This window comes from Lissotriton helveticus, chromosome 8 (genome assembly GCF_964261635.1).
Source record: "Lissotriton helveticus chromosome 8, aLisHel1.1, whole genome shotgun sequence".
NCBI classification, from domain to species: Eukaryota; Metazoa; Chordata; class Amphibia; order Caudata; family Salamandridae; genus Lissotriton; species Lissotriton helveticus.
In genome coordinates this window covers 278,584,800-278,597,546 of record NC_136069.1, presented here as the reverse complement: position 1 = coordinate 278,597,546, position 12,747 = coordinate 278,584,800, and the positions used below count along the sequence as shown (strand labels likewise).

Sequence of the window (12,747 nt, the reverse complement as noted above, 5' to 3'; positions counted from 1 at the left end):
CAAGAATTACAGAATTAAGCATTCATTAAACAAAGTGGGATACGAGCATGGCACAGTGCCTAAGAGGTTTGACTTTGACCCACAATAAGAACTAATATATGGACCTGTTTTTCAAAGATCTATTTGTAAAAGAAATGTTGAATTGCAGCTTGGAAATAGATGGAAAAGGATGAAATTGCCCCAACAAATAACTAGAATTATGGTTGTGTTTTGGAAATTATATATTTTTTTATATTTCTTTTTATTAATTAAGAACACAGGAAAAAGCAACACTAGGTGTCTTACTTCACGGAATGAACTACAAGTATACATACATTTGGCGAGAAATAGACGGGTAATCCCCAAGGCATAGGCTAAAGCATGAAATAATACTGGAGTGCGGCTGTATAAAATGCAATAAGTTCAAATCCAGTCTAACCGACATTGTTCAAAAGGCCATCACCCATAGGTACCAGGAGTATCGTGTTCGAGGCACTTTCGAGTGACAGGAGAAGTTAGTAAGAAGAGCAGTGGACAAAGCGACGACTGCACCCAGCTCCCAGCAATTAAAAGGCCATGCATTGTAAGAAACCGTATAAACGCTACGACCCCCAGGGCCCGTCCGCCCACCGAGCAGGATAACCATTTAGGAAGGCACCCGTTGTCAGGATATGAATAGAATTCAAAGACATAAAACAAAAACAAAGACACTACAATAAACCCCTCCCCCACCCTGCACCCTTGCATATGGCTATCGCCTAACCCCAACTAGCAGTGTGCCTGTCGCCCCAACTAACTAATACTAAAAGTAATAAATGGAGGAGGAAATAGTCATACAGGCTCCCGGACTCCCCTCTCACCCCCCGCCAGAAGGAAACTACCCCTACATTACAGTAAAAAAAAAAACCCTCAGGATACACAGGCAAAACGAATAGGCTAAGTTACAGACACCGCCCAACCAGTCTAAATTGTCAATCTCATCCTTGGCCTTTACGATCTTGCTTGCGAACTCCGTCTGGTAGAACCACCGCATTCTCAGGAGAATCACATTTTGAAAAGAGCACAAAAAAGTTCAGTCTGGAATAAATCAAAAATAGTAGGTCTTTGAGAACCCCAACCACACACATATTCTCCCTCACCGACCTCAAGTCACGATGATGTTTCCTCCGCAGACGTAGTAAGAATGCTCGGGAGGGAGAAGACAAAGTTGCAAACCGCAGGTCGCTTCTCAAAGTCCCTGGGAATGGGGAAACAGGCGGTTCCACCTCAGACGACAGCAGTATCGGTTGTAGCGATCGATTCGAAGTTCCCAGTTCGCAAGTGTGTGGCCGCGCACTGACCACGGGCATCAATACATCCTTCTGCTCGGTGCCTCCATCCTCCGTCACAATGTACACCATGGAAAACTCAGCTCGTGCCGGGCCATGCAATGAATCTGAGTCCGGTCCCACTCACCCCGTCTCAGTTGCACCAGCGATCATTTTGCAGACAATGGCGTCCACATGTGAGTGTAGTGCGCTGATGGCGGCCAGTACGGTCTTCAGCGACGGCTCACACTCCGTCTGGCCCGTCTTCGCACCCTCAGTTACAAACATGGTCTCTTCCCCGGAGACCCCGGTATCTCCGGGGGAACAAGCGAGAGCGGAGCGGACAGTTGCGGAGGGTGACATAACGATGAAATTACAGCAATCTGTACTCCGCTACCGCGAGCGAGGACCCCAACCCACCGAATCCCGGGGGACGGCAAACCGGGACTCCGGGACGGGGACCCCCACCCACAGCCTCCAACGTGTCCAGTCACCACTCGTACGATGTTAACCAGACCAAATGACCGCCATCAGTATCGGACAAGGATAACCTTCACTGCGGGGGACCGGACCCAAGTCAAGTCCCACGGCCGATGTTGTTCAACTAGAACCCCGCAGGGCCAGTACTGGAGGCCCCGGCTCACAAGCTGGACTAGGCCGGAAATTAGACCACGGTATAACTCCGTCAATCAGGCCGATAAAATTCTCGGGATTGCACCTTCAAGCTCTGCAACTATTCATCCACACGGAGGTCGGGCGTAAAATCAAGATATGTGCCAGGATCATCCGGCTGAAAACGGAGGTCGGCGGAGCCGGGAGCTCACGCAGCCATCTTGGTTGCAAGCGTAGCTCCTCCGTTTTGGAAATTATTAATGCAATATTGATTTATTGTGTTATGTAAAAAAAAAAGTCATGGCTATATGAATCATGATTACACGCTGTTTTTCTCGGCCATACCCGTATTCTACCACAAAGGATTGCCTCGCGCTGACAGGGGAAGGCTCCCCTTTAAAGACTTTGCTGCAGGCTGTTGAGACCCCCCACCGCCTCCCTCCCGCCGTCCTGCTGTTATTGACATCTTCAGCGGGGCCGCCGAGTGGAGCGAGGCGAGGGGCTGCATACAACTCCCGGCAGCCCTCGAGGTCTCCAGCCACACCCCCAGCACGCCGCGTCAGGAGGCGCATAAAGGGCGTCACCGCTGCATTGAGCGGTGACACGCTGTTTTTCTCGGCCATACCCGTATTCTACCACAAAGGATTGCCTCGCGCTGACAGGGGAAGGCTCCCCTTCAAAGACTTTGCTGCAGGCTGTTGAGACCCCCCACCGCCTCCCTCCCGCCGTCCTGCTGTTATTGACATCTTCAGCGGGGCCGCCGAGTGGAGCGAGGCGAGGGGCTGCCTACAACTCCCGGCAGCCCTCGAGGTCTCCAGCCACACCCCCAGCACGTCGCGTCAGGAGGCGCATAAAGGGCGTCACCGCTCCCTCTCGCGGGACGCGAGCGGGACGCTGGGCGAAGCCTGGGCCAAGGGTGGGCCCGTCCTAGCCCGTCACAGACCGGAGGAGACCGGGCCGGGCGCATCCCCCTAACATCCAACCCAAGGTAAAATTTCGTCCTATACGCCAGCTATTAAGTTTCATAGGGCTTCATTACCACTCACGACCCACTTATAATCTGAGGTCCAACCATTTAATCTTCTTGGCTGATTTATTAATAATGACATCAAGAAGCTCTAGAAGCAAAACCAAAAAGGCTAACATGGTGACCAAAGTCGGACCCATCGATCAATTTCTGAATAAAGTCAATGAAACCATAGACCAAACAGTACTAATAATCGACCGCCGAGTCTCTTATGAGCTGGATCAAGCACGACGACGCTCATCTATGGGCATGTTAGCACAAGCCCAAACTCCAAATATTGTACCTCAAAATATGCTAACTGGGGAAACGAGTGACGAAACACAAACATTGCCAAACACTGTCGACCTATCGGTAGCCTCACAACTGTCTAAATCACAATCTTCTCAGGACCTTGAACAGACTCCTGATATTTTTGCGAGTCTACAGCCAATAAACAGTGTTCAAACACTGCCAGAACTCAGAGGAGTCAGGGAAGGAGCAATCCCTAAACAACGGACTCACACAGAATTGAATCCTAAGAGCCTAACATATATTACTGATACTGATATAAATTCTGAATCCGAACAATCGTTTACCAACCAAAGTCAACAGATAATTGTTAACACAGAACCCACTAATAATATCTTTTCTGAAGCTCACAGAGTCGGTGTCCATGTGAACAGGTCAAACTCCAAACATACACGATTAGAAATGTCGGGTTCTCACCCGTCAAGAACCACAAGACTTTCCAAGGTAGAACAATCCATGCTAAAAGAAATCCTGGAAATAGTAGAACACCAGTTACAACCTGTACAAAAAAGCCTAGAAATAATTGAAAAACAAATGGCTATACTAATTACAACCGTTAAAACAATCACCAACTTAAAGAAAAACGATCTCCCACCTTCAATTGGTATAACCGCTAATATCAGTAAAGTAAACGCTATCAACACACCGAATCAACAAACGAATAAACCGAGTATTACAAATATTTCAAACATAAATACAACAGAATCAGCAAAAAAAGTAACGAAGCAAACCCTCCCTACGAAAACTCAGTCCAACCATGACAACGTTAAAACTACTCCAGCTCCTCAAAGTCACCTACCCGCAAAACCTATCCAGGCGAAAGCCCAGCGGGAAACAACCCCTGCCATTCCATTAGCATCGAATACAACCCGACAGGAACATCCACCTAGACAAACTAGTAAATCAGAACGACAAACCAAAAGATGGCCAAGGACAGTAAATCTTCCACCGGAAGCTGCGCCCTTCGTTGCAATATTAACAGGGGTCCCAGAACTTAACAAAGACACAGATGAACCTACCTGGTCCTTACTAAATAAAGCATGCTACTGGCTAAATATCAACAGGCCCAGCCACCCAAATAACAATACTAGAATTACAACGGTGAGAAGGGCCTCCTGGATAGGACACCAGCCAAAAACAATCCAGGGCGATTGCATAATAATTAACTTTGAAAGCCCACGAGCAGTGGACCACATCTGTTCTTGGGACACTCCAGAAAACAAAGAAGGAATAGACATTAAACGCTTATCCTTTTTTTATCCTCGACAAAACCCCCGTCCTGAGGATCCAAACTGGCCATCAAATTGGTCATGGGGTCAATTTGACCAAGGACCAAGAAATTGGAATCAGGGTGACAGAAATCAGGGAAACAATCAAAGGTACTACTCTCAGGGGGACTGGGGATACGAGCAAAGAGACCGAGGAGATTATAATAACTTTGGTAGGAGGGGATACCAACATCTCAACAGAGAACCCTGGACTGGAATTCCAACTTTCAATTATTACAGCTGTTTGGATATGGTCGATTGACCGTCACCACAGTTACCATCTTCAAGATCTTTGCCCAATACCAGAGTGTGTTTTTCTTTGTCACCTAATAATCCAAAGACAAGGACGCCTAAAAAGACACAAAGTCTTTACAAAGACAGAACCTACGACCAATCCTCAAAAAACATAACTCAAAATGTAGACAGTCAGACCAAAGTTCTTTCTAATCATCTTAACTTTGAAACAACAAAGCAAACCCCTCAACACCTTGCCTCAAACAATCGTTATGGTGAGACTGCTCTGAACGTTAATTCTCTAAACATAACAACAGAGGCAGATTTTTCTGCCCTGCAGTTCCAGTCCGATAACACCACCACAGAGATCGCGAGGAATATCCTATTCTGGAATGTGGCGGGTCTAGCGACCAAGCACATGGAGAAAACTTTTCAGGACCTAATATACACAAACGATTTAATCTGTCTTCAGGAGACTTGGTTGAACGAACCAATTCATCTGCTGGGATACAGAACATACTTCTCCCAGGCAACGAAGTCACACTCAGGGAGAAGTAAAGGCGGCCTAATTACGTACATCTCCAATCTTTGGCCGACTCAAGAAACTATGCCTATCGTACTCCACCAGAACTATCAGGTTATCAACATCAAAGTAACCAACCAGGTTATTTACACCATAATAAACTTTTATAACAACATGAGTTTGACCGATTCAATCAAAGCTCTCACCGAAATTAGATATCTGATAAACGAGTTAAAAACCAAACATGCTAGAATCACTCATTCAATAATCTGGGGCGGAGATTTCAACCTCCATATATGTCCTAAAAGTAATGCCCCCATATGTGGGATCACGGACGATCAAGATAACCCTCTGGAGCATTTCTCCCATACAGAGCAAGGAAACAACATGCAGACTATTATGTTTGAGCTAGACCTAGGTTTCGCGAACAGGATAATGTCCCCGATAACTCAATTTACACCAACTTTTCATGGAAGAGGCGCACAAACAGTAATTGACTATATCCTAGTCTCCACAAACAACGCCGCACACATAAAGAACTTTGAAGTAAACAAAAATGCACTCAGCGACCACCATCCACTAAGACTTACATACCTTGAGCCTGTTCGTCATAAGAATCAAGCCGTGGACCACCTGGGTTTACTGCACCAAAATGCACTTACATTAAACAGACTGAATGGTTTCACTCTAAAATGGGGCAACCTAGATCAAGAATCAATCAGTGGAACGATAATTAAAAAATGCTGGATTCATATCGATAACTGCCTAAACCCCATCACAACGGCATCTAAAATTTTGACCAACTATAGCGCATTAGTGGAAACCATAGGCAATGAATTAACCAAACCCAGAAAGAAACAGAATACACGAAGAAAAGGTTGGTTTAATACCCAATGCACAAAGGCTTACTCTGATTTAAAGAAAGCTCTTGCAAAGAAAGGCCGACAAAAAGAAGTGATAGCGCAACTTAGGAAATCGTACATGCAAGCACTAAAACTAAGGAAAAAAGAGATACAGGGTAATCTCTGGACTCAATTGATAAACAGCAGCTCTCAAAAAAATAGTGCCGCCTTCTGGAAAATAGTTAAATCCCCATTTCTAACTGGAAACAATGAGGGTCCTTCATTAGATGTCGCAATAAATGCGGAGGACTGGGTGCAACATTTTTCGGGGGTTTTCAGAGAAGTCAATCCTGCAGGCTTGGCTTCTATGCCTCCCCTTCCGTTGGTGACATACCCGATAAAAATAGAGTTTACCATAAACGAAGTAATGAAAGCAATAAAGATAGCAAAAAATGCTCCAGGCCCAGATTGCGTTCCAATGGACTTATATAAATTTCTTCCTGATCTCTGGTCTCCTCTTCTAACCAGAGTTCTGAATGCAGCCAAAGAAACCAACCTCCCTAACTCCTGGTCAACATCTATACTGGTTCCCATCTTCAAGAAAGGTAATAGGGACAGTCCATCTTGCTATTGCCCCATCTCCCTCCTGGACTCTGTAGGCAAGATGGCAGGGAGATTACTTCTTGATCGCCTCCAGGAGTGGTCAAAAGAACATGGGATTCTTTCTGATCTCCAATACGGGTTTAGGGCTGGCCTGGGCACCGTAGATCAAGTGTTGAACCTAACATTGCTGGCTGGAAAATACACAACAGCAAAAAAACAAGCTTACACATGGTCTACGTTGACCTAACGGCCGCGTTTGACTGTGTGGAACATTCAAAACTCTGGTTTATAATGCTGCAAATGGGGATCGATCCAGCAATTGTAGACTTTTTACGTGAATTATATTCTGGTGCCACGGGAAAAATACGCTACGGGGTCGAAGGCCAATTGACAGATAGCTTTCAAATCCAGAAGGGGGTCAGGCAAGGGTGTGTGCTGGCCCCCTTCTTATTTACGCTCTACACTAATGGACTGGAAGCCGCAATGTTGCAGGGCGTAACAGATTATCCAGAAGTCGATCGGCGACCAATCCCGGCACTACTATACGCCGATGATGCGGTGATTCTGGCGCGCACCCCTATCCAGCTACAACAGGCACTAAATAATTACTGCACCTTCATGTCAAGCCTAAATTTAAAAGTCAACATTAAAAAAACATACGTGATGCACGCTGGCACAAAGGGGAAAAAACTGAAGACAATCTTTGTAGACAAACTGCCCCTAGAAAGAACTAAAACTTACTCATACCTCGGCATTACCATAGACGAAGAGTTTAAGTGGAAAGAAGCAATTAACTCACGCACGTTATCATTAATAAAAACAGTCGGTGCTCTAAAAGCATTCTCTCTTCGTCTAGGAAAAAGACCCCTAGCCGAGATGATCAAGATCTACAATGCAAAATGCATTAGCACAGCGATCTTTGGAGCAGGAGTCTGGGGAATAACAAATGTTGAACAAATACAGAAAATTGAAAATACATTTTTAAAATTTCTTTTAGCAGTCCCAAAAAGTACAACTACCTTTGGCTGCCACTTAGAACTCGGACTGGATCATATCTCAGATATTATTAAGATCCGACCCATAATGCTGTGGCGCAGAATATGGGCCACGGACGAATGTCAGCTCACAAGAGAAATTATCAAGGACTGTGAAACTAGAATGTATGAAGAAGATAAAATGGTTATGCTATGTAAAATCCTTTCTTACAGACATTGGTCTTCCGAGGTTTTTTGAGGAACCACAATCAGTAACAGACTTATCAAAAAAGGATTTAAAAAAGCTATGTCTGTCTCATCTAACCCAACTACGAATAATGACTGAAATAAGAAAGCCATCAGTTCAACACTGTCTAATGATACAACAGGCTCCATCAATCCAACCGTATCTGCGGCATGACCTGACGCAATTCGAAAAACTTCTTCTCACCCGTTTCAGGTTCAATCTTTTTCATATTATGGTTTTATTCCCTATCCAGAATGTTTGGACACGTAACACGACACCTTGCCCCTGTGACCTTACTTCCCCTCAGTCCACACTTCATGTAGTTTTCTTCTGTAAATTTTATATGCCACTTCGTAAAAGGTGGATTTTACCAATTTTAAAATTAATGAACTTTCGAAGGTGCCGCCCTGCATATCTAGCGCTGCAGTTCTTGGAAAACAGCCTAGTGTCAAAATCTGTGGCACTTTACTTAAAGGTGTGCCTGAGGCATCGTATGAACTTATGAATATTATAGAGATGCCAAAAAATAAAATGGACTTAAGTAAATGTTTTGTCCAACTTTTAAAGAATGAATAATTTTAACATATTATGAATTTAATGTTTTTACAATTTGCTTCTTTCTTTTTTGTGTGTCAATATCTGTACTTTTATGGCTTTCAAGACGAAAACCGAATAAAGTTGATTTGATTTGATTTGATTTGAATCATGATTATTATATGGTCTGTATAGGAGTTTTCTAACTGTGCTATTTTTAATTATAAGAAATAGAAAATGAAATCCTTAGGAAAATCTTTGGAAACTATATGTAGGGTTAAAGACAATCAGTCACTCAAAATAATTTCAAAGTAATAAGCTAATACAAAAAATTGAAAATAAAATTTGGTTTCAAAGATTTAAAATGTTACTCTTTTATTTCCGAAAACTAATGGCACGGCAAAGATAAAAAAATAAAAAACTACACCAGCAGAATGGTGAGCGTAGATTCAGGTTGTGAAATATTCACAAAATAGTTTTAAAAATGAGTGATAACAACTAGTGCCTATTCTGTAACTTCATAAGCTTATAACAACATTCAGTATTTTCAATTAATATAGTTCTCTCTCTTCTTGTTTTTAGCATATCCCTCTGTCTGCGACAGCCAGAAGAGCCATCAAAAAGACAACTCAGCATCAATACCAGGCAGCAACACAGATGCCTCAAAGCTCGAACAGGAGTATGTACACCAAGTGTATGAAGAAATTGCAGGCCATTTCAGTAGTACCAGACACACTCCATGGCCCAAAATTGTTCACTTTCTTAAGGGTCTTCCCAAAGGATCTCTAGTGGCTGATATAGGCTGTGGCAATGGAAAATATTTAGGACTGGTGAAGGAGTTATACATGGTGAGTTTACAGCAAATATGTTTACTTTAATGGTCGGTATGTGGTTATGATTGGTTCCATCTCCTGCTTTTTAGGTCGAGCCTGTAGCTGTGTGCTTGTGCTGCTCTGGCAAGACATTTGTAAGGGGCTTTGAAAAGTTCACCACACGCTCATACGTGTGGTTTTGTTTTCGTCATAGGCTATTGGGCTTTGCATACGTCTTTCTAAGAAAGAGAGCATGCAATTGGGCAAAGGCGGGCGCATGTCCCGCCTTTGCTCCGCCCATGGCCTATTGCTTGTGGTTACATGCACGGGCCACATCTGTTTTCAATTATCGTGCACAGATGTGTGCTCGATAATGCAAAACAGATGTCTCGCTGTGGCGCGCGTGCGCACCAATCGCGTGGAGCCTTACAGGCCACAGCTCGGGGAGACAGCCTCTATCTGCCCTCCTAACCCCACACTCTGATCTTTTCCCCTGCTGCCTACCCCATCTTCCCCCTCCTCCTTCTCTACTTCCTCTCTGCTCTGGGGAATTCTGCCTTTATCACATTCAGCCATCTTATTCTTCTCCAGTCGCCATTCTCTTTCTCCTCCTCCCCCTCGGCTTTTTTGTATTTCGTCTCTCGTTCCCTGTCTCTAAATTCCTCAATCTTTACTATAAATAACCAGCTCACCTGGGCCCCATACTGCTTTCGCTCTGTTCTGTGATAACTGCACAAAGCAGTGAGAATTAGCAGCGCTTTGCATTTTCCAACAACACAGCAACCCCCCCAGCTTGCACTCCGTTGTCCATGGATTGTTGCACCCCCCGCCTGCAATCCGCTGTCCGTAAATGTTCGCACCTCTCACTGCCTGCACTCTGTGGATTTTCGCACCGCCCGCCCACACTCCGCTGTCCGTGTCTTTCCTCCCCACCTCCACCGCCATTGCTAATGCTTGTTGAACCTTGTACCCTACTCTCTGGATTCAAGGGGGGGTGGCTTGGGGAAGTGATGGCCGGTTGTCATAATATACAGTAAATTAAATAAGTGTTTATGTGCGGTTCAGGTTATGCGCTTATTCCCTAGGAGGATCTCATCTGAATCCCCGCCCACTCCAGCCCATGCGACAACAATAGTTTCGTGACCACGGCTCCTAAGGGCACTTTCTGCTGTGACGAGCAAACGGACCGCTTCTGCCCGAGTCCGGTCCAAAGATGCTTGTTAGGCCGGTCAGTCCCCGCTGGTGGACTATGTGCCACTTTGCTTGTTTTTTTCCCCGCTCCTCGCACTCGCCCATCCTCAAGTCATGGTCTTGCAGCTGATTGAATGTCCCAGGGGCAGTCTCTGTCAATGCCAGCCTTTGTTACTGAGAAGGCAGGATAAACCGCCCTGCGCTGCCTTACGAACAACATCTGGCGGCTTTGTTGTGGGACCTGTTCCAGAGTCCCGAGTCCTGCCACATTCTGAACTCCGAGCTCCATAGACGCTGCCTGCCCCTACCGCACCCAGATATCCGCTCCATCTTGCGGGTAAGAGCCCCAACACCATTGCCACTGGTCGGAGAACCTCTGCTGCACCCTGAGCACCTCCATGCCTGCTCCCCGAGACTTCTCTGCGGCTTTGGCACAGTGTAACGCAGACACATTTTGGGGCCTACTGCAGCGCAAACACCCCTCCTCCTGCCTGAGCACCCTTCATGTCCATACCGAAAGACCCCCCCCAGCCCACCACCCCCCTGTGTTCTCTGCATCCCAGTAGAGCCTTTGCACCCCTACCACAGCTGAGCGACCATGCTACACTCCGAGTTTCTCTGCTGTGGTCTTTGACCCCCTGATGCAGGTTGGACACACGTCACTCACCCCCCTGCACGGAAAACACCACACTGTTGTCTGAGCACCCCGAATTCAGATTGAACACTCTGGTACAGCCTGTACCTCAAAGCCTGTCAGTTTATCCAGAGTGACCCCACGACACCCTCTGCATACCAGCTGTAGCACGAGTACCCATGCTGCAGCGCCCCAGGATGCAGCCAGTGCACCCCCAATACAACCCAACCACGCAACAGTGCCAAGGGTAGCCCTGCTGCGTCGAAAACACACCAAAATTGTCTGAACACTCTTTTTGCGCACCGCGCACACTTGTCAGACCCCTCCATTCTCAAGTGTCAGTCATCACGCACAGAAGGTCGTATCTAAAAGGACCAAAACCAAGAAGAGCTTCCTGCTCTGTTTTAACGCGATTTCGGCTCTCCAAGATGGCCGCCGAAGTCTCAAGTTGTTCAGCAGTCTAGTGTTTCTTATTCGTGACCACCACAGCTCTGAAGAGGCGCGCGCAGACTACAAGCTGCGCACTTCACCGAGTATCTCAGCCGGAGCAGTTGCGTGGTCCCGATCTTGAGGAAATCTGAGGAGAGAAAACGGAGTTTAGCCCCCAACCTTCATTGAACATTAAACGCTACATGTCCCCTACCCCTATAGACATTACCTTGGCGGTTTTGCCGCAATTGGAAGAAGTCCGTTTTTCAGTCAGTTTTTGGTGAAAGGAAAGAACGAGCGCTGTCATCTTGAAAACGAGCACCTGAGAAGGAGTTATCAAGAAAAAACAGAGCTAAGTGATAATTCCATGAACATTGTGATAAATGTATATATAATGACAAGAGACTTGTACTAAATAATTAAAGAAAGAAATAAGTCTGAATTACCCGGAAGACAAGCAGTCATATCATCAGAACCTGAAAAGAAGAGAGACATGTAATTAGTCCAAGAGTTTAAAGAAAGGAAATACAGTAGAGGAACAGAATCAGAACAGGAAATATAAATACATAATACATAAAAAAAAAGAAGACGTAGAAGTAAAAGTCCAGATGTAGAAAGAGATAGTGAGTACATAATAAATAGACACATTAGAGTTCAGGGTACAAGAAATTAGCATAAAAATTAACCAATGTGTAATTAATTATACAGTTACTAACTGCTAAGGAGAGAGACGCGTAAAAGGCAAGAACCAAGGTCATAAGCAAGTTACACAGAAGAGAGGTTAATTCTTGGAAGTCAAGTGGTAGGTTGCTAATAAAATTAAATAGACAATAGCTGGGTAGAGAAGGACAAGACAGGAATTAATAATAATCTTTTCCCTACAGGTTCCAATCACAAATAAGTCTGCAGGTCGGACAGAAGAAAGGAGCCAACCAAGAAATCTCTTCTCTCTCTCTCTGTTTATTATTTTATCCAATATCCCCCTTCCCCCGGGATAACAATTTAGAGACTAGTGTCCATCGAGCTCTGGGTTGTTATTCGGGGTGGATTTGGGAATAGGCATCTCTGTTCCTGTGCAGCCAAGTGGAGAGAGTTTTCTCGGAGTCTGACAGAGTGAAGTGCCCTAGTTGCACTTAGCACCCGAACAGAGATGGCAGAAGGAATTGATATGCAAAGTTTAGGTGCAATCCTTGATACGATTCAAAAAGAGTTAGGCGCAGTCAGAGAGGAAAACCAAAACCTT

At 45.2% G+C, this 12,747-nt stretch overlaps 1 protein-coding gene across 2 annotated transcripts in view; it reads left to right on the top strand.

Moving 5' to 3' along the window:
• ALKBH8 (alkB homolog 8, tRNA methyltransferase) overlaps window positions 1-12,747 on the top strand; it is a 416,983-nt gene that overhangs the window by 257,936 nt on the left and 146,300 nt on the right. For both annotated transcript variants that reach the window (XM_078657033.1, XM_078657032.1), the window contains exon 10: window positions 9,021-9,286. In XM_078657033.1, coding sequence (XP_078513159.1) covers window positions 9,021-9,286 — 266 coding nt within the window. The remainder of the gene's footprint in view (window positions 1-9,020; window positions 9,287-12,747) is intronic.